General features: G+C 42.4%; 1 protein-coding gene across 1 annotated transcript; it reads right to left on the bottom strand.

Annotated features, from left to right (window-relative positions):
• Positions 1–468: 468 nt before the first annotated feature.
• LOC119179818 (uncharacterized) lies at positions 469–4,170 on the bottom strand. The gene is made up of 2 exons (XM_037430937.2): positions 4,020–4,170; positions 469–859 (listed from the first exon to the last, which is right to left on the bottom strand). Exons 1-2 carry the CDS (start codon positions 4,132–4,134, stop codon positions 543–545), a joined length of 432 nt encoding a protein of 143 aa, XP_037286834.2. The 5' UTR covers positions 4,135–4,170; the 3' UTR covers positions 469–542.
• Positions 4,171–15,178: the final 11,008 nt, after the last annotated feature.

The following is a 15,178-nucleotide window of genomic DNA, read 5'->3' as shown; positions in this document are numbered from 1 at the left end:
CGTGTCCTTCTTGTCTCTGTGTCGTCGTTTTGTTCTCGCGCTATAACTATCGTCATACCGCTGTTACGTTCTGATGCATCACTCCAGCTGCATTAAAAATGATATTTTGTATTGTTTTACTTCTGAAAACCATATTTTGATGATCAAGGACGCCGTAGGGGACGGCTCCGGAAATTCGGACCGTCTGCTATTGCAGTATGTGCATGGGCACCGCTCCATGCACGAACCTCTTGCCATTCACTTTCATTGAAATGCGACCGCAAGCCGACGAGCATGAGAGCCGCCATCTTCTGGTCAGCAGCCGAGCATCGTAAGCCCTGCACCACTGAGGTTGAAAGGCTGCATTGAAGAGGGCACCCGATAACACGAAGAACAAGGAAGCTGATGAAAACAACAAGCTGCTGACGAGTGATCGTTTCGGTTGGTGGCTCTGTTTGAGGCCACAAAAATGATTCTCTCTACTCGTAGTAAGTTGAAAGTCATGTTTATTACATAGTAGTTCTTGGCGGTGGGCCCCCTTTTTTCCCAGGGTGAAGTTACACTCACTGCTGGCTCTGCTGTTGCTGCTGCTTCTGTTGCAGTCCCCGGCCACGTCCCCAGCCGTGGCCCCAGCCATTGCCCCAGTTGCCCCAGCCGTTGCCCCAGCCGTTGCCCCAGCCGTTGCCCCAGCCGTTGCCCCAGCCATTGCCCCAGCCGTTGCCCCAGCCGTTGTTCCAGCCGTTGTTCCAGCTGTCGTCCCAGCCGTTGCCTCCCCAGCCCCAGCCTGGGTGCTGTCCCCAGCCGCCCCAGCTTCCCCAGCCTGGTTGGCTTCCCCAGCCGCCCCAGCTTCCCCAGCCTGAAGGCCTTCCAACTGCAGCACCTGCGTATATGTAAAGTAGGAAAGGGTTTAGGTTAGGTTGTTCAGCAGCTTGACGATGTTCTCAGCCGACTAAACTCTTTGTTTAAAGTAGCAATAATGTAATTATAAAACTATAATTATTTACATATCTCCAACGTAGGACATACACAAAAATCTTGATGCTCTTTCAGCTATATTCCATTAATATTACCTGCTAAGCGATCTAAACATAAAACAAGTGCATGGCATGGGTGTGCGAACCTCTGTTTCTTCTTCATTGCTGACATTCCTCTGTTAGCTTAGCATATATATAAACCACTGAAATACGTATTTAGTAAATATCGTTGCTGTGTACCATTAGCTGTTCCAATATTATTGTACGCCCATCGACTACTTTTCGCAGGTTCAAAGTTTGCTTCTTTCTTTTATGACTTCTTCGTGCAATGTGGGCAGTTCCAAAGCATTAACTCTTTGCCTTCAGTGTTACATGAAACCAACTCTGCAGTATAGTGGCCTTGCCAGCTAGAAACACCTGCACTGAAATTCATTTTCGTAGATCGCAAAACAATAGGAGCACATGATGGGCCTAAACGTTCCATGTGTTTTTGTCAATGTTGAGAAACCGTCTCCCACAATAATTGAAAGGGGTATCAGCATACTACATATTGCACTTTTTTCCAATTTTATGCTCTTTTAAATGTACCATAGTAATCAAAATTTCAATATTTATTTTTGGGGGAATTTTTTATTAGTAGACCAAAATTTTGGGTTAATTTGAATCTTTCAAAGTTTGTAATACAAAAATTTTGAGTGTGAAATTTCAATTCTGGTACAGTAGTAGTGTATAGCTATGCAGAATTAAAGGGAAAATATCAACCTGCTATCTTGAAATAGACAGGGAAGAATTGTTCCTTAGTATATGGTTTTGAGAATATTGAGGTAAAACTTTGAAAGCTGCTGAGAAGCAAACATCTCAGTCACAAGTACTCTCAATTGTTCCACTTAGTGGGTACAAACATAGGTAATATTGCCAAAAGTATTTTTTTCCCTTCCAAACCCGTCGCCTTGCTTGCCTTGTTTCTGTTGTAAGTGGTCATTCAACTCTATTCGCGCTGTATCGTGAAGTGCAGGCAACTTCTCTAAGTAAATTGACTGTGTTTCGTTCAAGCTATATCCTACTGATTGTAGAATTTGGGCTCATACTGTACTATCAGTATAAACGAAAGAACAGCACCCAGTGTCACCATCATTCAGGCTCTGAAGCCTGAACGAAGACTAAAAAGTCTTTTCAACGCCATTTAGAATATCTCAACACTTCATCCGCACACTTAGCACGCGGATTATATCTAATTTATTCAGAAATTATTATCATATTTTTTGGAGCATCTCTGTTGTCCTTCTGCACGCTATTTGCCTCGAAAGACGCGGAAATGGCTTATGCGTTCAACGGCGAAGAGCTCGTTCGATCAGAGCTCGTCATTTCAGTACATCACCCGAATTTATTCGTATTCACAAGAAAACTCCACTGGTAGCCGTGAAAGGTACACTTTTTGAAGTTATTTCGACTCTCAGCATTTCAGTTTCTCAACAGACACTTGAGACACAAAGCGTAATGAATCTAGGAGTTCAAATAGGTCATACATTCGGATTTCCTTATAGAGATAGACCGTAAACATGGAATGCATGCGAGGAGCTTGTCCTTGGATGCGTGTTCACTGACTACTTGTTTTCGGAATGGCCGGTTTTCAGCAACAAATCAGTGGGTTACGAAAAGCCCAAATACTTTGTGATTCGTATTTCTTTATAGAGATGGGCCGTATACATGGAATGTACGCAAGGAGCTTGTCTTTGGACGCGTGTTCACTGACAACTTGTTTTCGGAAAACCAGTTTTCGGCATCAGGTACCCCCTGCTATAACGCCTTCGGGCGCTGCGGGGTATCTGATGAATAAAGAATAAAGAACAAACCAATGGGCTACGAAAACCCCAATTATAGAAAATATGCCCAAATAAATATTTTTCACAAATTGCAAAATAAAAACATACGTCTTTTTTTCAATATTGCCCTCCCTGAACACTTAGGACTCCTCATTCAGTTTGTTCTTGCATTCCCATAATTGGCGTATTTATTATGCATACGTATATACATACGCTAGATATATAGCCGGTCGTTATTGGCAACAGGTTAGCATAAATACACTCCAGCGACTCCCCCCCCCCCCCCCGAGATGACAGAGCCAGAGCACAGTTGAGACGACACGACGACATGAGGTGACCAGGTACTTGCCGCCTTTGATGTCTGATTCGAGAGCTCTCTGGCTGAGGCATGTTCTTCATGATTAAAGCATATTTAAACAAATAAAAACTGCATTTGATAAGTATTGGCAAAAATACCTGCTAAAGAACATGGTGAAAATGGGGTAATGCACTCCGCAGTCCTTGTTCATAATTTCTTCACTTCGCCCTGCTAGGTGTCTGTGTTTTACGCGATGTTTCCTTTTTCCGTGAATATTCGCTGATAAAACTCACAGAACCGCACACAGGCCAGAATTTTGCAAACAATAAGAGCATTCATACTTGTAGTGTAGTACTGTACTAGCTGCTTCTGAATGGGCTGCAACTCTAGATTACGCCATTGGTTTTCTTTTTTCGTGTCCATCTATAATTATTAAACGCAGTAATATACCCATTGCATTTAGCAGTGCTACCTCAAATATTACAATCTATATATAGTTCCAAGGAAGCCCAATACTATCGTATGACCATCTTTCTTTTGCGTGAATCTCCGCTTTGCGTTTTGAATTGATGCTACAACAACAAATGGCATAAAATTGAAATTCCAGCTACCTGGGAAGAGCATCCTTGTCCGAGCTATCATGACGAGTCAACGAAAAAGTTCGACAATTAAACTGCACTCATGTGGCAAGAATGAGTGACTCTGAGCGATCCAAGGAGTTTTTTTAGATAAACGGGCATTCTTACTTGATGTAAACAAACCTATGGTGGTTACGAGCATCCACTGACAACGGTATATTGTCCAATGTGGTAGAACTTACGGCAACTTTATGTGCGCACTACAGCTACCATAAATAGTCTCAATATTGAAGTCGACATCAAAACATTAAATAACTTGACCACAAGCAATACCAATAAATTTATCCAACATTTTAATACGGCTTACCGGCTGATCCTGGTTTCTGTACCGCGACTGATTGAGTTGGTGCACTTTGCTGAACGCCTGCCATGGCACAAGCCGCCAATGCGGCGAATGCGCACAGTACCAAAAGACGGGCCATGATTGGTAGTTCCGGCTAGGAGCAGCTGATGAAGATCTCCAAGACACCGATGCCATTTATGTAGAAAATTTTCACCGTGGTCCACCAATCAGAAAAAAGCACATATCTAAGTAAATATTCCCAAAAGAAAATAGCTCATATACAAGTACACATTGTTCGATTTCTGGCGAATTCATCTATTGTGTGAAAAAAAATTAGTTGTTTTTCTTTTCATTACAACGACTCACATCGACAACAAACGACGAACTGAAAACAAACGATGAACTGAAAGCCTACATCTGTGTAAATATTTCCGAAATAAAAGATCTTATGTAAAAGTACACATTGTTCGATATCTGGCACCATGACCTATTGTGTGAAAAGAAAAAAAAATGTTTTTTTTTTCATTAAAACGAGTCACATCGACAACACACGAAAAATTTAAAATTTGTTTGCGTTCCACGCATAAAAAATGATATCGCTTTCGCCTCATTATCATGAGATAAAAAACGTGTTTCAACAAATATGCGAAAAAACTTTTTAGAAAAAAAATAATAGAAAACCACCTGTTTGTGGCACGAAATCTCAATGAAATCCGTACGGATTTCTCCGAAAGAAAATTGTTTCAGTCCGAGGCTTTTCTTCCTGGTTCGAGGATTTAAACCAGGACCAATGCTTTTCTGGTGCAGCCGCTGTAAATAAGCAGCGCGAGGACGAATTCATCGACCACTCGAAGCACACAGACATAAGTAATGCAGATTAGTTCTGCAGAGACCCACAAGGTAACTGAAGGATTAAGAAAGCGAAAACAGACAACCAACATTTTGTGGTATGAAGCCACAAAAAAAATTCGTACGGACTTTTCAGAAAAACGCTTCTTAGTTGCCGAAAAATTCATCCGGGTCCACGGATTTCCTTGCGCCTTCACGGCACGAACGGGTGGTTGTGTATTTTCTATTTCTTCGTCCTTCCACCATTTGTGGGTCTCCGCAGAGCTCGTTTGCAAAAAGAAGGTGTTCTCCAACAAAACAGTATGTCACACTTTTGCAGAAGAACTGTAATAGTAATACCACGTAGCCACTTGATCATGCAGTGGAATAAAAATGTTACGAAACATTATGTTCATTGTCCATTAATTTCCCAACGATCTCGATTTCAACGAAAAATTATCAGAATTATGTTTACAGTTGTCTTATTTCTCTGCGATGGTGGTCGCAATTATATCACAGATTTCTACCACTGAGAGTCCTACCGTAGAGCCCCTACATTTCAAATAATCCCTAACGTTCGCGACACGTCAATTGTGATTGCAGAGATGGGCAATCGAATGCTATACATATTACATTCAACTCCTGTGATACAGCCGTCACGTCGGGTTAACCTGTAGATTAGATAGGCGCAATTTGCTGATAATGATTTGTTTAGAAGTTTTCAGGGCTAGCGTCCTCAGGAGCACCAGCGCCTTATAGCACCTTAACACTTCTGGTGTTGCTAATACTCATGTTTCTGCTGGTTTTGTGACGCAAGAACAAAGAAGCAAGCAAATAAACAAATTAAAGTACTCAACATATGTCGCTGCGTGCGTCATTTCATAGCGTGTCACTCACTAAAAAAATTAAACCTGGTAACCCAGTCCTGTTCCGTGCAGGGAATTTCCCTTTTTAGGAAAATTTTTGCCTATCATTCTGAGCCAAAGGGGAAAAGGTAATCTTCTTGATATTGCAGGGAATTTCAGAAATGGATAAATTTTCCTGTGATGACCAACGATTAGCGGGCACAGCGCGCCTTCATCTGCTGTAATTTGTTCTGGTGCATGCACCACGCAAGCATGGCCCTTGAAATTTGTTTTTGATATTTACGTGGAGCAAGTTCTACTTCACTATTGGCGTTAGACTTGAAGCCCACATTGTGCAGTGTACTAACAGTATATGAATTAATAAAGTCATGTTTCTTTCTTGTGTGACAGTGGAAGGGCCAGTCATGATTTCAAAAGTCGCCAGTACGTCAGGCACACGTAATTGTAGTATGTACGTCCGTGGATGATCGCGGAAAGTATAGTACTGTTGTGCAGAGAAATATGCTAGGATTGTCGTGAACATTTGCAGGGGGAAATCCCTGAAATGGGGAATTTTCATGTCTATGAAAAGGAGTTTTCCGGCGTAGTACGGAACATCACTGCCGTAATCTTCCCTCAGCATGCTTCGCATGTGGGATCTGCCGAAATCAATTTTTCTCTTAGTATATCGAGTCTTTCTGCCACAAGGGTGCCTCAACACTGTCGTGGGAACTTTCTCAGTCTATTCTTACCGCTGCTGTGTTGATGGACACTAAACCGTGTGTTTTTGCATTCTATGTGCTCTGTTTGGTGGGTATGGGCCACACGTCACTAAGAAGAAATATTTCAGGTACTCGTGACAAAAAAGCTATTATATTATTTTCATGAACGCGCAATCGGCTCCTCGTGCAGTAACGCCTTCCTGCATTAGTTTTCATTTATACCGTGAAAAGACAATTCCGAGAGTGCACCGACGTAGACAGACAGACAGACAGACAGACAGACAGACAGACAGACAGACAGACAGACAGACAGACAGACAGACAGACAGACAGACAGACAGACAGACAGACAGACAGACAGACAGACAGACAGACAGACAGACAGACAGACAGACAGACAGATAGATAGATAGATAGATAGATAGATAGATAGATAGATAGATAGATAGATAGATAGATAGATAGATAGATAGATAGATAGATAGATAGATAGATAGATAGATAGATAGATAGATAGATAGATAGATAGATAGATAGATAGATAGATAGATAGATAGATAGATAGATAGATAGATAGATAGATAGATAGATAGATAGATAGATAGATAGATAGATAGATAGATAGATAGATAGATAGATAGATAGATAGATAGATAGATAGATAGATAGATAGATAGATAGATAGATAGATAGATAGATAGATAGATAGATAGATAGATAGATAGATAGATATGACGAAAGTGTCCCCTGTCGGCTTGAAAAAATGCGAAGCATTTATTATAGGTATATCTTGATATTTCAACGCATGCGTGTCACCCTTTTCTGTAACTCTATGGGGACTTTATATTTCGCACCTTTTCGAAAAAAATGAGCCATGTTTTTGTGTGTTTACCGAGTATGCAGAAGCGGATTTCAGCAATGAACGCCTTCTGACATCAATCCTCATTTGCTAGCTCGAAGAGACACTAACTGCTAGCAAGCGAGGGTTGATTTCAGAAGGAGTTTTGACAATATTTCAAAACACTTTTTTCAAATTCTCTGAGGCTTTACTATTACCTCGAGGTTAGGGATTGGCTAATATTTCTACCAGCATCTCAGGAGCAAGCACTCCATCCAGTGGCCTCCATACTTCTCTCAATAAGACCACAAATCGACAATGTGTAGACAATTCAAAAGGGATGTTGCTGCATTTTACGCTCAACCCGGAGAATAAAAGAAAACTTTTTCAATGAACATACGCAAGAGGAGCAATGCGACCTTTTTTGTGTGTTATTGCGCACGCCAGCGAGTAATACGAATTCGGATGGAGGCCGCTGAGGTCTAAAGCACGCGCATGGAAATAGACCCCCTAGAAGCGTTTCGCTGTAAATAACACCATAGTGAATAGTTTGCACATGGCGATGAATAGTTCGCAAGTTGTTCAAAATCTGCGTATTTTTCGTTAATGCCTACGCTTCGTATACTGTTCACATTCTTTCCCTTGCCAATTACTCTCATTGCAAGTAATAAATAAACAGGTGTTAACATGTATGCAGTGCGCCTCTTGTGATCTCTGATTTTCAAAAACTGGAGCTACAGTGTGGACTTTTTTGGCCGCTTTCTATCAACAACTTCCCTAGCACATTTCGTTCGCTTCATTTGTTTAATCTATTACGTGGTACGGTCACTTGTAATCTTGTCTGATATCTACTGACTTTAAATCACTTTTTTTTTACTTTTGTTTCGAGAGTTCATACAGTTGAAAACCATTCACAGGCGTGATTCTACAGCGAAGTATACCTAGCGATAGTGATGGTGTTGCTCATGCTCATAAGAACATAGAGCGCGTCGACGATGAATGTATTCTACCAGTCACCTTCACTCTCACAACATTGCATGTATAGACAAAAGGTCGTGTCACGTTATGCTTGAGTGAGGACAGGTGCAAGCCGCTGGGCTTTTCATCTCCATTCAGATGATCAGCTAACAAAACTGGCTTTAACATTTATAACTGGCAGAAAAACTCTGACTTCTTTTTGCCGCCATTTACAATGTTGATTTCCTTGTGCTTTGCAAATTGGCTATATTGACGGAACACCTAGCCTAAACCTCCTCGTTTCTGAGTAGCATAGGGTTTTCTATGAAATATAAAACTGCTCGACACTCTCATGCTATTTTTCCCGTGCGCACTTTAGCATAGTTTACAGTGCTTCAGCACCGCTGGAGAGATATTCTTAAAACATCGTTCAAATGTGCAGCAGAGAAAAACACGGCATTATTTGCTGTAACGACAACGAGAAGTTTCCATCAATAAGACCACCTGAGATAGTGTAAGGCTATTGGATGTACAGCTGCCTGGTGGAAACATGGAGTTTGCAATACACGTATACGGAGTTTTAAATATTATGGCGATGGCAGCATGCAGTCATTATAATTGCGCCTTGCCGAAATGTTATGTCCACTATATAAGCTATCTCGTCAAAGTAATGAGAGTTTCATACTCTCGCCTTTTATCTTAGCTCTGTTTCTCAATTTGCAATATAAGAAGTGAGATATCGTTGTACATGAAATATCATACTACCTTCATCGCTACGACGGGACTCGTTTTCGTAACGGTGTTATACATAGTAGGCTTCGGCATACACAAATTCAATGTTGTATACACATACACTTTAAACTGAACCTTTTGCATGTTTGTTTTTATTTTAAAACCGAGCTATATTACGAAATATCATGGGAGGTTACCTAAATAAAGCTTCTTTATAAAAAGGAGAACAAATATGCTGATGCATGGCGCTGATAACGTACAACACTGTCATGACCCACCTCGAAACACGCAGCAGTTTATTTTAATAATAACTGATATGGAAGAACTATTGATGCGCCCGCTTCACAGTCGGCAGACAACACTTTTTTAGCAGTATGCATGGTTGGTACTAAAATTTTGATGTGATCATTAAGTCTAAATTCAGATCTCTCTTCTCCCTTCTCTACTTTTTCTGACCACCCAGCAAATGTATATATTTATCAGTCCCGTTTCATCCTCAAAATGTAAGTACGGCAGCTGAATTTCACCAAATGTGACTCATTATATCACACATAAAAATAAAATATGTGCGCAGTCAGAATTATTGAAACGTAGCAAGTTCATTGACTGTTTTATTTTCTGCCCCACATACGAAAGATGTGTTAGCAGTTTCAAACTAGTATTCAAATTCCGTAGTGTGGCTAATATAAATATTTTATATTTAAAATCTTGTATCCAGTAAGCGAACATAGTTAATGTGCCCTTTGGTCGAACAATGCCCCTGTTAAGGTAAGAACCGCCCCCCTACCCAGCCTTGTTTTCTTCAAGGACTTTGGCATATTTCACACCTGTTTTTTATAGAACAAAAAGCATCCATTGTCAACACAGGTGCCGCTGAGTTGCGGAGAAAAACATATAGCACAACCATCCGGTATTGTTCTATTTGTATTGTTCTTTCATCACGCCACACATTTCAATACTGTTGGCGGCCCTTTGACGACACACTACCGGGGTTGTACCTATTTGAATATTTTGTTCACGAAAACTAGACAAATTAGCATTTGAAGTACTATAGTAGACCCCTAACGTTCCCTTGCCTTCGTAGGAAGTATAGGTACTTTATTAAAATGTATCAGTTCATCAGTAATATTTTAATGATCTGCTGGGCCCCAACTGTGATTTTAGCCACTGTTACTAAAACCTATATATTGAACAAGATGTTGATATAAGCGCCGGTGGCGATGAAAATTTGAAGAGGTGTGGCTCCAGCATGCGTGTGTGAATTGCAGTTCTATTGGTACTCGACTGGTGCCTTCATTGTAACAGATTACTGGGTGGGTCGTAAAAGCTACACCAATTGAAACTTTATATAGAGAGTAGATTATCAGGCTATGCGGTAATATAACGATAATGGTGGATTTTCACCTGCAAGCTTTTTGATTGATTGATTGATTGATTGATTGATTGATTGATTGATTGATTTATATGTGTGGTTTAACGTCCTAAAACCACCATATGGTTATGAGAGACGCCGTAGTGAAGGGCTCCGAAAATTTCGACCACCTGGGGTTCTTTAACGTGCACCCTAATCTGAGCACACGGGCCTACAACATTTCCGCTTCCATCGGAAATGCAGCCGCCGCAGCTGGAATACGAGCCCATGAACTGCGGGTCAGCAGCCGAGTACCTTAGCCACTAGACCATCGCAGTGGGGCTGCAGGCTTTTTACGTGAAGTAATTATATAAAATTGGTCTGCGGAATTCCTTCAAGGCCTTTTTTTTTATTAAGAGTGTTTTAAATTCTTCGCTGCTTCAATAGATGTCGTTTAAAAATATGTCTTTTCTTTCAATATTTACAAGTAACTATAGTAGGCTAGCCTTTACCTTTGCTTTATTTCTTGCAGGGTTTATTACGCACATTTTTTACGCAAGATACTAGAGGATCCGCAGATCCCCGAGAACTTAAAAGATGTGGTGTTGCCATCTATACAATGGTTATCCAGACTTCGCTCAAGCAGCCATAATTCAATTCAAACACTGCGCAACGATAGGACCTTAAGGTAATGACAATTATGTGGGTACATTTTACCCAAGGTTTCCAGATTATTCCTTCTCAAACATCAATACCGTTTGGGCAATTTTTATTAGGACAACGAAAGTCATGTGCAGAGGGGAATATATCGCCTTGACGTCAGCGCAAGTCATAATTTCGCAGGCACCAGTGCGTTATAGAGCTGCGTTCATCACCCCCTGCCAGCTCCATTCATACTCTGTTCTATATATGAAAGGCTCCTATAAGAACAATAGGGAAATTTCCTTCCCAGCTAACGCCATATCTTTGGCTCGCGTTCTCGACGAGAGCTTATGCAGGTAAAAAACTACATTTACAAGCCGAGAGAAGGAAATCTGTGCAAGGCATATGGCAGATGCTTGGGCTAGTTGATGATTGGGAATCAACATATCTGCACAGCGCACTTTCTGTCCTTGTCTCTCCTTCTGTAGTTACCTCGCAACTACTCGTAGTCTTGCGCTGTGCAAATATGCTGTGCAAGGCAGCTGCGAGCATAAAAACTGATCTTCACAATTACCATCTGTGCGACTACGTACTAACAGGGTAAATCACCAATGCTTCACACCACTATTCCCCCATTCAAAAGCAGTAGCCCTAAACTGGAACCTACATTCAACCACCAAGCATGCATGCTAGTCGCCATTGGTGAATGATGGGGTGTGCATTATTGGTCTACAGTTCATGCGCAAACTTGTCACGTTAAATTAGACCATGCAGGTTACACGCCTTTCTCGTGACAGACCGCCGCTCAGGCATCTGGCAACACGTCGTAGTGGGTTCGTATGATTAGGCCCATCTTGAATCCCTTATATGGGTTGCACCACAATAGAGCCTCGGACCAGCAAGACTGAATCAACAGTAGAAGTTATCACAAATACCAAAAAATATCACGTCGCCATGAAAAAGTATTTTGACTCATTTCTACGAGTTCTTACTCGTCGCAAACATGCCTTTTTTTGAAGACAAACGTGGGTCTTTATATTTTCTTCAGGGAGTCGTGTGGCCAAAAAATGAGTCAACTTGAGCGTTTAAAGAGAGTCATATACAGGGCAAGCCAGCGCTCAACGTAAGTAGGAACCCCATAATTTGTGGGGTCATACCCGACACACACAAAAAATGTATCGCTGAACCAATGTCACCTAAGGATGAAAAGCAACTCATAGCGTGCATCGTTTTTCTCCCCTCCGCTGATTCCCTGGGCAATGGCATTATGCAAGCGTACAGGCCATAAAATAATGAGACAAAAATGCTAAGCGCACCAGTCGTAACCGAAGCACGCTCAGCGTGATGTCACACTCACTGAAATTAAGTTATCAGAGTTCTAGCGGTGCAGACGCAATACCAAACTGCTCCCTGAGACGCTACGCCGAGCCTGTAAGCAAACATTTATGTCTTCACTGCGACAAGTTAGTTTGAGAACATTACTTGCCAGCTGAGGGGGAAATTGCAAAAATAACCCCAGTCATCAAATTTGGCCATGCTTCCTTACAGTCGAATTACAGGCCTATTTCTCTCACAAGTATTTACTGCATTATTTTAGAGCACGTTACATTAAAGTCCGTCACTGAGCTCGTCGAGGCAAATAGAGCTCTCCGTCTTTGTCGACCCGTTTTTGTGGGCTGCTCTGTTCGCTGTTATAAAACTTGTTTATATTTTGTGCAATTTTGATAAAAAAATCAATTACGAGGCACAAATACATACGATGTTTTTAGACTTCTCAAAGGCCTTCGACCGTGTCTGCCAGGCTAAACGTCTTGTAAAGCTTAAACATTTATTAGGCATAACCACGATTTAAGGACATCTGCAAGTTGCACCATCTTCCATCGGCCAAAGTGGCAGCCTGACGTATAGCTGAATTTGCAACTAGACGAAAGAAATCATATCTGACCAAGTAAAAAATGACTCCCGGGTCTATTGCCACCTACTTTGCCACCTACTTCAACAGTGTGGCAAAGTTACAGTGTCGCACTACAGACCGTGTGGTCAGGCAGAGTGTTTATTAATGAACAATAGAGTCCCACATATTTCCACGGGTGGTGTTCTATTGCCTTGGGAAGCTGCATGAGTATTAGTGCGATACGGCAATTTTACTATATTGTACCTGTGGCTATCTTCTACATATTACCCAGGGTCGTTTTCTATAACTAGCTTTTTTCGAAAGATGATTCTTTTTTACTGGTTCCCATTCGGTTGTGGTAGGCTGGCATTTCTGCCGCCGAGGAATGGCCCCACGTTCAGATGTCCCAATTCCTGATAATGAGATGGGCCTATTTTTCGATGGATTAAGTGCTAGTTAACCGAACATCGCCAGTTTATTTAGCTAGGCGCCAGCACTTCGGAAATTATGCTGGTCTTTTCTGGCAGGGACGTAGCGAAGGGGTGGCACACCGGGCTTGTGCCCTCCCCCCAAGAAAAACATTTCTTGCTACGCGCCAGCTTTAAGGAATACCTCAGTTGTTGGCTCCTATTTTGTTTCTTCTATATTTGAATGGATGGATGGATGAAAAACTTTTCTTGGGGTCCTGAAGGATTCCACCCCCGTTTTATAGGGATAGGATCGCGGGCCGCTCCCACGTTGGGACGGGGAGGCCCAGCCTCACCGCCGCATCGTGGGCCTTCTGGACAGCCTTGAGTTGCTGTATGAGAACCGGACTCGTGAGCAATAAATGAAAGGAGTTTTCAGAAAATTCTTCATTTTTTCTTTATAAAGAGGGGCACCTCCAGAGCATGTGGTTAAAATCACTGCGATTCTGGCAGTCAGGACAAAGTTCTGAAACATCGGAGTAATGGCTATAGGTTACGAGGCTAGGGTATGTTCCCGTCTGAAGCATGCGAAGAGAGATTGCCTGTGGCCTAGACAACTTTTCATGTGGCAATGGAAATGACCTACGGCCTGATTGATAATGCTTCGTGATATCGTTGAAGGTAGTCAAAATATCCCTAAAATGAAGGCTGGTGGCTGACTCCTCTGTCTGAGAAGCACAAGTCCCGGCGCGGTAAGTGAAGCCTCGCGCCTTGGAGTGGGCTAGCTCGTTGACATTGGGAAGGCCTCCAACCATCAAGCCAAGGTGAGCAGGGAACCAAATAATTGTGTGGTGGGTGAGTTCCTTGTGAGCGAGAATTCTCAAAACTTCCTTGCAAACGGAACCAGAATCGAAGGCCCTAGCAGCGGATTTAGAGTCCGTATAAATATCAGTCCTTTGTGGATCAAGGAGTGCTAGTGCAATGGCCATCTGTTCTGCTTTGTAAGAAGAAGGGGTTCGAACCGACGCCGAGGATAAAATCCGACCCTTAGTATCTACGGATACTACCGCAAAGTGAGCGGAAACGCCATACTGGGCGGCATCAACAAAGCTTGAAACAGACGATTGTTTGTGAGCTTGAGCTAAAAGAGAGGAGGCTCGAGCGACACGCTTGCCCGCGTTGTACTGTGGATGCATATTTCGTAGAAGGGGACATACTTTGATGCGAGAGCGTATATAATCATCGAGTGGCGTATTTTGCACTTCGAGCGTCAGGGGGTTGACTCCAGTGTCAATCAGAATCTTTCTCCCCGCTGGTGTAATCGAAAGCCTGGCAACCTGTGCCGTTTGTTGAGCCTCGATAACTTCTTCAAGCGTTTTGTGGACTCCAAGTTTCATAAGGTTCTCAGTTCTTGTGCGCATAGGAATGCCAAGAACTTTCTTGATGCTTTTCCTTATGAGGATGTTCAGTTTATTTCTTTCATGGAGTTGCCACCTGTGCATAGATGCGACATAGCTTATGTGGCTCATCAAGAATGCATGGAATAGTCTGAGGAGGTTGTGCTCTCGAAGACCACCCCGACTGTTGAAAATGCGTGAGATTAGTCGGATGACCCCTTCCGCCTTAGAAGTCAGATGGTCGATCGTGCGGCCGTTCTGTCCATTAGCCTCGATAATCATGCCCAGAACGCGTATGAAGCCCACTCTTGGAATACGCTGCCCCGATGCCATGTGCAGCCTAATGTCGATGTCAGCCACTGGTTGCCAGTTTTTGGGTTTGGGTCCCCGTCTCGTGGGTCGATATAAGAGAAGTTCGGACTTTGCTGGCGAGAGCTTGAGGCCCATTTCATTTATGTAGACTTCAACACAGTCTACGGCCTCTTGAAGAGAGCTCTCCACAGAGCCCTCCGAGCCACCGACACTCCATATGGTGATGTCGTCCGCGTAGATCGCGAACTTGATGCCCTC

The sequence above is a fragment of the Rhipicephalus microplus genome, chromosome 7 (assembly GCF_043290135.1).
Source record: "Rhipicephalus microplus isolate Deutch F79 chromosome 7, USDA_Rmic, whole genome shotgun sequence".
NCBI classification, from domain to species: domain Eukaryota; kingdom Metazoa; phylum Arthropoda; class Arachnida; order Ixodida; family Ixodidae; genus Rhipicephalus; species Rhipicephalus microplus.
Note: the sequence above shows the minus strand (reverse complement) of the source record. Positions and strands in the feature narration are given on the sequence as shown.

Coding starts and splice junctions, on each gene's coding strand:
- LOC119179818 (XM_037430937.2), bottom strand. CDS start 4,134: ATGGCCCGTCTTTTGGTACTGTGCGCATTCGCCGCATTGGCGGCTTGT. Junction 860..4,019: donor ACAGAAACCAGGATCAGCCG/GTAAGCCGTATT, acceptor ACATATACGCAG/GTGCTGCAGTTGGAAGGCCT.